Below are 13390 nucleotides of genomic sequence, written 5' to 3' on the forward strand. Positions count from 1 at the left end.
TTGTGACAACCAAAAATGTCTCCAGATATTGTCAAATGTCCCCTGAAGGGCAAAATCACACGGGTTGAAAACACCGAAACAGGGGAACTGAGACTTGTGTTGCTCTGAATTCCACTTCTGTAAATCAATTTCTGTCTACCTTTTTGGTATTGCCCTGGGAATGTTTCCTCTGCCTAAAATATCCTTTCTTTCCTTGTCTGTTTGTGGACTCCTACTCTTCCTCTCACCTCTCCATGAAGCCGTCCCTGACCACATTCCAGCCTTCCTGACTGTGGGTCTTGTCTTTGTATGGCTTCTGACTGGGCGTCTATCATTATTGTCTTAGTCTTTCTGCAACACATCCATCCACACAGGGGTGGGACTCAGTAGGCACCCAGTATATGTTGGAGAGAGTGGACTTAGACAAGGGAAACCAATAATTTTCAAAGAAGACTGAAAATGGAGTGGCCAGAGTCATGCAAAAAACTTAACCAGCAGATACCCAGGTCCTGGACACAAAGAGAAAAGCGTTTTAAGAAGAAGTTACCCCCAGAGTGAAATGCTACTGAGAATTGAAGTAGGAGAAAAGGATTAAAAAGTGTCTTGTATGCAGCATGCAGAAGGGCACTGGTGACATTCACAAGAGCAGGTGAGGCAGGTGACACCACAAGCCACACGAGCGCTGCAGCAGATTGAGGGGTGGCTGGCTGGCTGGGCACTGAGGAGAAGGGAGGCTCTTTCCAGGTGATCCAGACCCAATGGGAAGGTGGTGACTAGAAGCGCTACAAGGTCAACAGAAGACATTTAAGAAGAAGCAGATATCAGGTGTCCATGGGCTGGGCGAGAAGGAAGAGATAGTCAGTGGAAATGGAGGTAGGGAGTAAGTATACTAGAAAAGAGGAGGTAATTGATGAAGTGAAGTCCAGAGGGAAAATGGAGAGAATGGGTCCAGAGCACAATGGGGAGGAAATAGAGACGTGCCTCTTCTTTTGAAACAGAAGAAAATAGGTGCAGGGGAAGGGTGTTGTATGTTACCAGGATGAATTACCTCTTAGTGAGATAGAAGGCAATATGGCATTTAGGCACTGAGCAGAGAAGGTCAGTGAAGGGGAGAGGAAGAGCATTGCTGAGCAACACCAAAGTCCAGGGAATGGAAAGTGGCCAACCTTTAATGAGCACCTCCTATGTGCCAGGTCTTTTAGATGTTACTTCCTTTATTACTTGTGACTGTCCTATGAAATTGGTATGATATCCACTTCATAGATGACCAGAAAGTGAAGTGAAAAAGGTAAAGGTAAAGTCATCAGGTAAAGGCCGATGTCCTAGCCAGTTGCATACCTGGAAGTTGAGCCTATGTTGGGTCTGAAGTCACATCCTTTCGAGTGCTCCACTTTTGGGGGTGTCAGGACAGTTAAGATAGTGAGAATAGGTGCAGGACGGAAAGAACTAAGGACAGTTCAGACAGGGAGTGGAATATGGGAATGGGAATGGACACGTTGGAGGCAGGAGATCAAGAACCTCTGAGGCTAATGCAGTCTGGCGTTCTTTTAAAAGCTAGCAAAGTCTAGAAAAATGGGATAGGTCGAAGGATGGTTAAAAACCTATAATCCTGGAGACGGACTCTGCGAAATGTGAATGATGACCTTTAAGTTAACACCCTGAGGATGGTGAAGTTGCTGTGTGGGAGGGACCTCCTAGGAGTTGGGGTCTACCCTGAAGTCAGACAAGCAAGGTGTAAAATGTGAAGGGATGAGGGAATGCTAACCTCATTCTCCCCACCCCCATCCTTCTCACATGCCCCAGGCCTGAGGGAAGCAGAAGAGTTTCCAGAAGGGCTGCTTTATTGCTAGAGAGAGCCTGGTTTCAGTTAGGACCAGAAGAGAGAGGTAGAGCTTTCTGTGAAAATGTTGAGTGTGTGTGTGTGTGTGTGTTGGGGGCAGGGGCTTAACAGGGAAATAGGTACGTTGGGTGGGGGTGGGGGGCTCAGTGGGAAAGCCTGTCAGTGTAGCAGCAATGGGAGGAGGGTGCATGAGAAACAAGGATGGGCTCAAAGCCCAAAAGGAGAGTAAGCTTCTACCTGTTTTGCTTTCGGGGCTAATTTAAACTTTGGACAGTGACTGTGAAGTGCTTAGACACAAACTGCCTTAGTTCACACCTCTTGTCCTCCTTTCATATGGACACTCACCATTTAAGAATAAACGAATAAACTGGGCGTACTGGGGCGCCTGGGTGGCTCAGTCAGGTTGAGGGTCTGCCTTCAGCTCAGGTCATGATCTCAGTTCAGTTCCTGATTTTGAGCCCCGTATCAGGCTTGCTGCTGTCAGCTCAAAGCCTGCTTCGGGCCCTCAGTCCCTCTCTATCTGTCTCTGTCCCTCCCTTCTCGCACTCTCTTTCTAAAAATGAATAAACATTAAAAAAAAAAAAAAAAAGAACAACCATACTTAAGAGGAGTTACCCAAGCCCCATCCAAATACATTGAAATTTCGGGATAATTTATCACATTCATGCCCAATTCTCCTTCAACGTCCTGAGCTACTCTAAGTGGACAATGTCCCACTCCCAGGCATCATATTTTATTCTAAAGACATATGATTCTTAATGACCTTAGAATATGGGGAAGCTATGAACCATTTCTGCTGCTGCAGTGTCTGAGTACTGAGCAATTCTTTCCCTGCTTCAGCTTTTTCCATGGACCCCATGGTACAAAGGACAAGGAAGACAAGTCCCCAGACTTGGGTGGGAGTTTGGGGGAAGGGTGAGAAGGATTAGCAATCACTCAAAGGGTCTCTTGTGCCAAAAAGAGCTTGCAAATCAAATTTTGAGGACCTGGAAAGATAAGCAAGTCTGGGCTGATGTTGCTTGCTGTCCGTCCCCCTACTCACCTCCCTTCCCTCCCCTCTCAACAGCAGGCACGTGCATTGGAAGTCCCATTAGCCTTAGGACAGGACTGAGAATGCACTTTTGGAAAGATCTCATCCTGTCCTCTATCTCTGCTTTATATACTTCCCTCATCTGCATTTTGTGCGGCAGACCATTTGATCCAAAATAATTTGTTAATAACTAGTTTATCCAGGGGCACCTGAGTGGCCCAGTCAGTTAAGCATCAGACTTCGGCTCAGGTCATGATCTCACAGTTCATGAGTTCCAGCCCTACTTTGGGCTCTGCGCAGACAGCTCAGGGCTTGGAGCCTGCTTTGGATTCTGTGTCTCCTCGTCCACGGCCATACCACTCTGAACGCACCTGATCTCGTCTGATCTTGGAAGCTAAGCAGGGTCGGGCCTGGTTAGTACTTGGATGGATTCTGTGTCTCCCCCTCTCTCTACCCCTCCCCCATTCGTACACTGTCTCTGTCTCTCAAAAATAAGTACACATTAAAAAACATTAAAAAAAAAAAAAAGGACTAGTTGATCCAAAACAGTACTTCAGTTTACACAGCAAATCATTGCTGGACAATGTGTCATCTACTATTATTATTTTGTCAGCTTTACTGAGGCATAATTGACAGGTAAAATTGTAAGGTCTTTAAAGTGTACAATGTGATGATTTGATACATGTATATGTTGTGAAAGAGTTTCCCCCCATTGAGTCAATTAACACATCATCTTGTATACTTAACTTTTTTTTCTGGTAGAACATAAAAAATTCAATTCTACAATATACTCTCATCCGTTATATTCACCAAGTTATATATTAGATCCTCCAGTCTCATTCATCTTAGAGCTGAAACTTTGTAACCTTTTACCAACCTCTCCCTATTTCCCCAAGCCCCCAACCATGGCACCACTGTTCCACTCTCTGTTTCTGAGTTTGACTGTTATTTTAGATTACACATTAAAGTGATACCATGCTTACTGTCTGGCTTATTTCACTTAGTAGAATACCCACGAGGCTCATCCATGTTATCAGAAATGACAGAATTTCCTTCATTTTAAAGACTGAACTGTCTATCTATCTATCTATCTATCTATCTATCTATCTATCTATCTATCTGTCTACACACCACATTTTCTTTATCAATTCATCTGTCAACACTTAGGTTGTTCACATACTATTGTGAATAATGCTGTATTATTTTTTAAATTTCTTATTTGAATTCTTTTTTGTTCATTTAGGGCAAATAAGAATCTATGTTTTTGGTAACATCTTGACAAATCTTTTAATTTTTTTTAATGTTTCATTTCTTTTTGAGAGAGAGAGCGTGAGCAGGGGAGGGTCTGAGAGAGAGAGGGAGATACAGAATCCGAGGCAGGCTCCAGGCTCTGAGATAGCTGTCAGCACAGAGCCCAATGCGGCGCCTGAACCCACAAACCATGAGATCATGACCTGAGCCGACGCTTAACCGACTGAGCCACCCAGGCACCCCACAAATCTTTTAATTTTGCCAATCAGTTGAAAACAAAGGTCCCAATCATCTGTTCATGTATGCATAATTTTTTGCACAGTGGGGAGGGGCGCATTAGATTCAGAAATGTTTAAAGCCACTGTGACACAGACTAGTGGTGCCGGCTTGAGTTATTGGTCCAGCAAAACCAAGCAGAAGGAGATAGAAACTCCTTGATTCAGCTGGACTCTATGCCTAAGATTTCCATTCATCCTACTGGACAAATTTCAGAATCCTTTCAGGATCTGTTCTATGTGCTCACGTTGCAAAATAAGGAGCGTGTTCTCTTTGGAGCTGCTTAAATGCAGAGTCCACCACGCCCATGTACCTTCTTCTGGAGGGCAGCTGGAGAGTAGCTGTGTCGGTGGCCTGTTGAATTCCCCGGAGTCGGTGCTCTGCAGTAGTCCTGAGACAGGTTTATTTTAATGATGCTCTTACTGTAGTCAGGATCACACAATACCTAGGTAGTCAAACACTGGCTTAACCTTAACGATATGGCCTCATAATGCATCTCCTTGGTTTTGTTTCTGAGATTTAGCGATCAGTGGATGGCACCCCCATCCTCTTTTTGCACTGCTTCTAGAAGGCTTCACCTTTAATCACAAAACTATTTGGAATCCTGGGAAAATATGCTCCCACCTTAGGTAAAACCATTTTATAGCACACAAAGTGAACACAACAGTCCATCAATGTGAAATAAGAAAATTAGAGGTGCCTGAGTGGCTCCGTTGGTTAAGCGTCTGAGTCTTGGTTTCAGCTCAGGTCATGATCTCGAGGTTTCATGAGTTCAAGCCCCATATCAGGCTTTGTGCTGGCAATGCGGAAGCCTGCTTGGGATTCTCTTCTCTCTCTCTGCCTCTCCCCCTGCCTCTCCTCCACTCATGCTGTCTCTCTCTCAAAATAAATAAATAAACTTTAAACATTTTTTTAAAAAAGAAGAAAACTAGAACTCTGGCAACTTGAGTGTTCAAGTATGCCATCTGTTACAAATGCTAGAAATCACTGCAAATTGCAAACACAAGGCATATCAAGTTCCAGAATGCCAATGACATGAGAACAAAGCTCATGGTATAAATATGAAGACTTTCCCCCCCTAAGTTAGGAAAAGTAGGATTGACTTTGTAGAAGTTAACTTTAACAACTTCAAGAGAGCTCTCTTATATGGGAATAAAAGGAGTATCGTTGTTTTACTTTGTTTTCTGTCTCTGGTCTCAGTGATGGCCCCCCACAACCACTATTACCTCCAAGAGAAATAGGCTTTGAAGGGAGAGTCATAGAGTCAGGGAGTTGTTTAGTACCTTCAAGGATTGTATTTGTGCAGAGGAAACAGGTGGCTTTGGTCCTAAAATTAATATTTATTACTAAGTTTCTAGTTCACCTTAATTCATATTTTGTTTAGCAAATTTAAATAGTCACTTTTGGGGCACCTGGGTGGTTTAGTTGGTTAAATGTCTGACTTTGGCTCAGGTCATGATCTCGCTGTCTGTGAGTTTGAGCCCCACATCAGGCTCTGTGCTGATAGCTCAGAACCTGGAGCCTGCTTTAGATTCTGTCTCCCTCTCTCTCTGCTCCTCCCCTGCTCATTCTCTCTCTATCTCTCTCTCTCAAAAATAATAAACATTAAAAAACCAATCGCTTTTAAAAAGTGATTTTTTTTATTATAATACGATTGTTTTGTTAAGTGTATTTAATCATATTAGATTACATTTCTACATTTAAGGGATGTATCAATCCCTTAACATGGAGATACTGGTATTATGAGTTTGGTTCTCTTCAGTATTTCTTCACTTAATTCTACATCCTACATTTCTTGACTAATTCACTTAATTGCTTCACTTAAAAGATGCTCATCCACTGAAGGAACAATGCTCAGCCCAATTCCAGAAAGACAGGGTGTCTGCTCCAGGCTTTTGAACTTGATGAAATTCTGCTTCATTTTCACATTCTTCTTATTGCTGGGACCACAGCTCTCGCTGATGTGACAATGACAGTTGATTGGATTCTGCACCCGTCCCCTGGATTTTGTCTGACTCTGCAAACCTATTTCCAAAGACAATCTCATGACCATCTGTTGCTCACTCGTCTACCAGTTTTGCCATCCCATTTCTCTTGAGCCCTACACAATATTTTCCCCTGTCCAGAGACGTTTCCAACTCAATTCAGGACCCTCGGTGGTGGCTGCCTTCCATGTGCAAAGCCACCAACCGAAATAACTGATAATATAGAACCCGAAATCACCCTCTCTTCTGTTTCCTTGAACAGTAAGAGCCAATATGCGATGAAGATATGCCCATTGAATAAATGAATGCATGAATGAATAAACAAATATAAATCCACACAAAAATATGAAATTTATCTTTGTTTAGTTTTCCTCTTATTTTGATTTGCTTTCTTGGCAGAAGAGACTCAAATGTTAGTACTGATCAAAATATTTCCTTTTTGCGAGAGACAAGTGGAATGCGTGTATCTCATTTAAATCTCATATTCATCCTTCAAAGTGAAAATAAAAGCAGTGGCTGCCTTAGAAATGAAAATTCATGAGATTCTTTATTTGCTAGTTCTCTTCTGTCAGCCACACATTCTCTAAAGGTATATGGTGATGCACTCTCTCTCTTCACGTGTGTATACACAAACACATGAATACACACATTTTTATCTGTACTAAAAAGTACTTTCTATTTTTAAGTTCAGATTAGATTTTTTAAAGTTTAGGGACATCTGGATGGCTCAGTCGGTTGAGTGTGAGTTCAGCTCAGGTCATGATCTCACAGTTCATGGGTTTGAACCCCGTGTAGGGCTCTGTGCTGACAGCTCAGAGCCTGGAGCCTCCTTTGGATTCTGTGTCTCCCTCTCTCTCTGCCCTCCCCCCACTTGTGTTCTCTTCCTCTCATAAATAAACATTTAAAAAATTTAATATAAAACGTTGCCTTAGGGGGCACCTGGGTGGCTCAGTCAGTTGAGCGCTGACCTTGGCTATGATCATGATCTTAACAGCTGGTGAGTTCAAGCTCCACACACATTGGGTTCACTGCTGTCAGCATGGAGTCCACTTCAGATCCTCTGTCTCCCCCGCTCTCTGCCCCTCCTCCGCCCATGCTAGCGCGCAAGCGCTCTCTCTCTCTCTCTCAAGAATATACATTAAAAAATAACTATTAAAAAATTGCCTTAGGGGCACCTGGGTGGCTCTAGATTAAGAGTTAAGCCACCAACTCTTGATTTCTGCTCAGGTCCTGATCTCATGGTTCCTGAGACTGAGCCCTGTATTGGGCTCTGCGCTGACCATAGAGCTTTCTTGAGATTCTCTCTCTCCACCCCTCCCTGCTGGCATGTGCATGCTTTCTTTCTCTCTTTCTCAAAATTAATGTAATAAAATGAAAACATGACTGATTTTGATAGGTGCCAGAAACTCCATTTTAATAAACTTAATCTGCTTTCCAAAGTCATGTGAACTTTTTAAGGGGCCATGCAACAAAGCCGATTCAGGAAGCTGGTTATTTGTTACTGTAAGCATTGGAGCTGATGCAGACTGTTAATACTAACAAAGGAGTATCTTAAAGGAAGAAGGATATGTGAGAAATGAAGAACTGGAAGGTGAAGAAAGGTCTGGCAGTACTGGGACCATTCATGATCTTCCCCCTTTCTGCAGGTACCAAAACAACGTGAAAACAGAAAAGTGCAAGTATGAAGACTTTAAAAGCCAGCGACTGTGTGATGAAGACATAAAGCTTTGAGAGGAATTGCATGACTCAGTGCTGGTCAGTGTTCCATCCACTTCAAAAATGTCAAGTGGTTTGATAATTGGATTAAATGCAACAGAGTCTCACTGTGTCTTGCTTTCAAATGTTATGAATAACTTCATAGCATTTTGTAAGTACCATCAAACAAACTTCCACCGTAATGTAAAAATGCCTTTTTAGATGAAAAAAAAAAAAAGCTTTGCAAATTGAGCATAAGCTTTCAATAAAAAGGCAGAGGTACATTTCCGTGAAAACCATCCAGTTTTAAAATACAGGCAGATGGAAGAGTTGGTTAGTGTTAGTATCCTCCCATCTCCATACAGTTTCAACCCCCAAGAACCTTCCCCCTTCAAGCAGTGAGACCTGAGGATGAATTACCAAGGGGAGAAGGATACGAATCACGAGATGAACTCAAAATACAACATGCCCATTTGGTCAGCGCCGACAAGGAAAATGCAAATTTTGAAAAAGATACGAAGAGGCAGAAGTTGTGTCCCTCCCACCAGCGCCTCCTCCCCGGAGATCGGAGATCCGGATGGGGGTGGGACAGAGAAGGAGCGGCCGCAGTGACGGAAGAGTTAAAGCTTAAAGCCAGGCACCCCGCTCCCTCCTGCAGAAGGGCGGAGCTGGGGGTAGTGGGGGAGGAGGACTATTCCTGGAAAACTTTAGGAAGCCTGGGCCCCTTCCTGGCAGGACCTGGGAAGCGTGCGCGGACCTGATTTCCTTACACACGACACCAGTTTGGGGGAGGGTGAGCCAGTAAAGGAGAAAATGTCCAAACCGGAAAGACCTGGCTGGGAACCTCCCCTGGGGAGCATCCCATAGCGTCAGTGCCTCGGAGAGGGGTTGCCCGAGACCCGAAGGGACATGCAGGTTGAGGAAAAAACTAGGACGATCTGTCAATACCCCAGATCAGGATGGCCAGGGCTGTCAAAGGAAAGAATGACGATAGTGGCCTGGAAGAAGCAGGTCTCATACTGGCATCAGCTAGTGAAGGACAGCTAGTTCAAAGGGCAAGTGTCCTCTCGCAAGGCTGAGCCGCCTTTGCATGAGTCCACCTAGGGAAAGCCTGGAGAGCTCAAAGCTGAACTAATTGAATTGTGAATTTGAACAAGTCTGAAAACTCAGACATGTCTGAGTTGTCCTGGAAGTAAGTTTTCTGCCATCAGGTAGGAGAGGAAGCTGGAGAGAGAATCCAGTTATGGGGAAATAAAGAGAGAGTTGCATGTAGTACCTCTGAGTCTGTGGGTTGTGAAATCTCTGCTCTGCTAGTGTCACCAATGTCATGAACTTCCTCATGAAGAATTTCAAATGCATGGAACTGGAAATATTGGACATTTATTTTGCAAGACTGAGGTCTTGCAGGTTAAGGTTAGGTTAACAGAATGAAGGTTAAGAGATTAAAGTTAGGGTAACAGAAATTGATGTACAATTTTATGAAGCTTTGTTGTGGATCTCTAAGGATCTACGGTAGTGGGACCCACAGACCTAGAATGGAAGTAAGCAATGAGTGGACGGCACAGCAGAGAAGAAATAGGAATTCCAGAAAAACTTTGCAAAATTCTGAAAGCCGGCACCCCTGGTGAATTCTTAGGGCTTATCTGGTACAAGGTCACACTCAGCAGCAGGAGGGGTAATGACCACTACATTAACTGCTTCCTCAATGGGAATAATGACCTGGAAGGTTTTTCCAGAGTAAGAAAAAGCATCTCCCATTTTACAGTGGAAGTAAATGAGGAGAAATACCCTCAGAGGATGTTTTTTATAGACAGTTCTGCTGGAACAGAGTTTTGCAAGGTCTCCATGAATTGTTCTTTGTTATGGAGCCATGCATAGAACATGGGGTGATATTTAAACACAGAGCATGTGTTGGTAATCACCTGTCTGACTTAATGTAGTGAGAAGTTATGGTGTGAGTTGACTGGTTATTGCATAAGTGACCCCGAACAGCTTGGCAGGGAGCTGGGTGGGGTGCAGAAGTGTTGGCTCTACTGTTCCATCCTGGAGAGCCAGACTCGCTATGGCCCTCTACAAGGCCTCTTGGCTGAGAAAAGCTCTTTGTAACCCGAAGCGTGGTGATGAACCTCTTTGGCTCCCAACTGTACCAGTTTGCTAAAGCTGCAGAGTACCCCAGATTGGGCAGCTTAAAAACAGAAATGTATTTTCTCACAGTTCTGGAGGTGAGAAGTCCAAGCTCAAGGTGGCCACAGGTTTGCCCTTCTTACTCTCTCACTGCCTCCCTCCCCACTCTCGTTTCTTTGACTGCATTTCACATCCTGGTGATCAGAGTGCCCACTGAGGCTGTACCTTCAGAATGGGGGTGGAAGGGATAGTTAAGAAGTAGCTTTTCAAGGCAGAGCACTGGACTCTAGGGGCTTACCAGAGTAAATGTTGATTTCCCAGGGCCTCTGAAAGAGGGAACCCGCAGACCAGCATACAGGGACATGACACTGAGGAACTAGGAAATTGTCAGTAAAGCACGAGAAACTTGGATAATCCATTAGAAAAAGCCGGTTTCAGTATTCAATGATTAACAGATATTTATTAAACTTCTACTATGTGCCCAGCAATAAGTGGATCACTTCATGGTACACCAGTGAGCCAGTCTTTAAAAGCAGTAGCAAACATACAACTACCAAATACATGTATTTAAACTCTATAATACATAACGAAAACTCTACTTTTTAATATAATTTATTGTCAAATTGGCTTACATACAACTCCCAGGGCTCATCCCAACAAGTGACTCTTCAGTGCCCATCACCCAGTTTCCTCTCTCCCACACCCAAATATCCTATTTTTTGAGGAACAATTAAAACTGAGGCAAAGAAGTTTATCTGTAACTTGCTCAAATCCACGTAGCATGGAAGAAATGAGGCCAATATTTTGACTTGGGAAAATCTGGCTGGCCCCAAACTTCATTCTGGTAAAAACCACATGATTCTACCTTAAGATAATTAGGAGTTAAGCAATGAAGTTATGAAGTCTTTTTCTCTAGATGTTTACATAGGCTGAGGTCCATAAGAGCTTATCTAAAGATGCTCTAAAGAGCTCCCTCATTGGTCCAGCAGAGGCAGTAGCGCAGAGGTGTGTTCAGAAAGGGGAGCTAAGAAGACACCAAAGAGAAATTTCATAATTTTGCTTGGTGTTGGAAGGGATCTCTAATGAAAATCTGCCATGAAGATCAAGAAATGAGTGCATTTAATTTCAAAGTGAAGCATTCAGAACACAGCCTTAGGTATTTCCAAAAGTCCAGCTCTGTTTCTTGAAAACCACGAAAAACTGAAACAAAGATGGAGTAGAGCATCACTTTAGCTACCTCCAAATGGCTGATGGTGGGAGCTGGGGCAATTCTTGGCCTAGTTTTCTGAGCTGTTGGGTAAGGCTAGAGAGCAGGCTAGAGCCCTACCCAGTTCTGGCTTCCTAATTCCTCTTCGTTGTCTGTAATTTTCACCTCTTACACCTTAAACCTCAAGTTTCTCTACAAGATGTTTCAACATAAAGTGTTCACAGACAAAATCTAAAAGCGTTTAACTCCATCATTAGGTTAATTGTATAAAAAATGTCTCATCAAGAGTCTTGTACAAATTCCCATTGTTCTCCCAGACTGAGGAGTGGTCCTCCAGAATAATTTTATATGGGTCAGCATATTTTATAAAGGGGTAGGCAGAGCAGCTTATGAAATTAAACTCCTGGAAACCACAGAGACACCCTCTCAGGAAATGCCCTGTATTTATGTTTACTTAGTGCCAGTGTTCAACAGCATTAAATAATCCAAGGTCGAAAAGGTCATTCCTCATTACAGAGAGAGGCTGGTCAGTTTGAAGTCCACATGGGAATTCTGAGTTCAGACAGTTTATATAAAATCCACTGTCATCGTAATGTGTGGTTTTTAGCTGGGGTGAAAGCTTCTCGTTTGCAACGAAACATTCAGGAACACAGGCGCTTTGTGAGCGCGGGCGCCCGCGGGTGACCCAGCGGGTCGACAACCCCGGCGTCCTGTGGCTTTCCGCTGAGGGAAGAGCAACCCGTTAGCAGCTGAAGGAAGCGCCTTCCGCCTGGCCTCTCCTCGAGCCCCGTGCACGCCGGCCGCCCGGCGGGGGCGACAAGGTCGGAGGCGCCCCCAATGGGCTCAGACACGTCGGTGCCCACAGCACATCGGGTGCCCGGCTGCAGTCCTGGCCTCTGCCACCCATAGCCCGCGCCACGGGACCTTGATCCCGCCAGGTTCCGGGGCTGCTGTCCCCGGCCCCCAGTCCCCAGCACCCACCCTGCTCGCCGAAGGAGCGCGGGGCGGGGTTTAGCGTGGAGCTGGAGGGGCTGTGCTCGGGGCGGGGCCGAGAGCTGGTGGGCGGGGCTTGGCTGGGCGGGGACGAATTGGGGAGGGGCCTCGGGGCCGGTCCTCGCCTCGGGGCGGGGCAATGCTAGACGCAAGTCGGGAGGGGTAAGGTTCGGGGAGGAGGGAGGAGTTAGGAGTGGGACCGGATGGGCGGGTCGACGGGCTAGAGGCAAAGAAGAGCAGGGCTCCTGGAGGGGCCCGAATCCTTGCCGTTGGGGCGGGGGGGAGGCCTCGGTGCTCGAAAAGCTGGGCTGGGCTGGACTCCGGGAGTGGCTGGGAACAGGATGGGTGGTGAGGGGGGCCGGGCTCGACGCTGGGTGAGGCGGGGAGCGGGATGCGCTGCGGAGAGGGGCGGGGCTCGGGGCAGGGCTGGGGCGGGACGCGGGACGCCCGCCGCGGCCGGTTCCCTGCCCTTCCCGCGGGCGCAGCTGTGGGGCTGGTGGCGGCGTTGGCGTGGAGTGGCAGGACGAGGAGGAAGCAGTGTGGAGCCTAGTTTCGGGGCGGCGGGAGCCGGTGGGGACCCGGCGAGGAGGGCAGGAGGTGGCGGGGCCCGGCGAGGCCACGATGAAGCCGAACGGCGAGGACGAGGAGGCGCCCGCCGGGGGCCCCTGGGAGGAGTGCTTCGAAGCGGCCGTGCAGCTGGCGCTGCGGGCGGGACAGGTGAGCGCCGCGACAGTCCTCCCCCGCCCGGCGGGGTCCGGACGAGCACAGGCCCACGGGGCCAGGTCGGGCCGGGCCAGGCGGCGCACTGGCCGTAGGACGCCCACTCGGACTTTGGCAAAGTCCGAGCAGAACTCCTGTTGGACGGAAGGAGCCCTTCCCTCGGGGCTCTGGAGAGCCGGGCGCGCACGGCGTGCAGCCGCGGGGCCGGGGGCAGCGGCCCGCGCGCGCGGAGTGGGTCTGGCGCGGCCGGACCTCGAGCGGTGGGCGTCTGGTATCCGCGGACCGAGGGT

The 13390-nt window shown here is 46.5% G+C and overlaps 1 protein-coding gene across 1 annotated transcript in view; it reads left to right on the top strand.

Annotated features, from left to right (window-relative positions):
* The first annotated feature begins 12832 nt into the window (after positions 1 to 12832).
* IMPA2 (inositol monophosphatase 2) overlaps positions 12833 to 13390 on the top strand; it is a 41269-nt gene continuing 40711 nt past the window's right edge. The window contains exon 1 of the mRNA XM_029922438.1: positions 12833 to 13097. Within this exon, the coding sequence (XP_029778298.1) occupies positions 13002 to 13097 (96 nt within the window). The 5' untranslated portion in view covers positions 12833 to 13001. The remainder of the gene's footprint in view (positions 13098 to 13390) is intronic.

Source organism: Suricata suricatta, chromosome 14, assembly GCF_006229205.1.
Source record: "Suricata suricatta isolate VVHF042 chromosome 14, meerkat_22Aug2017_6uvM2_HiC, whole genome shotgun sequence".
NCBI classification, from domain to species: Eukaryota; Metazoa; Chordata; class Mammalia; order Carnivora; family Herpestidae; genus Suricata; species Suricata suricatta.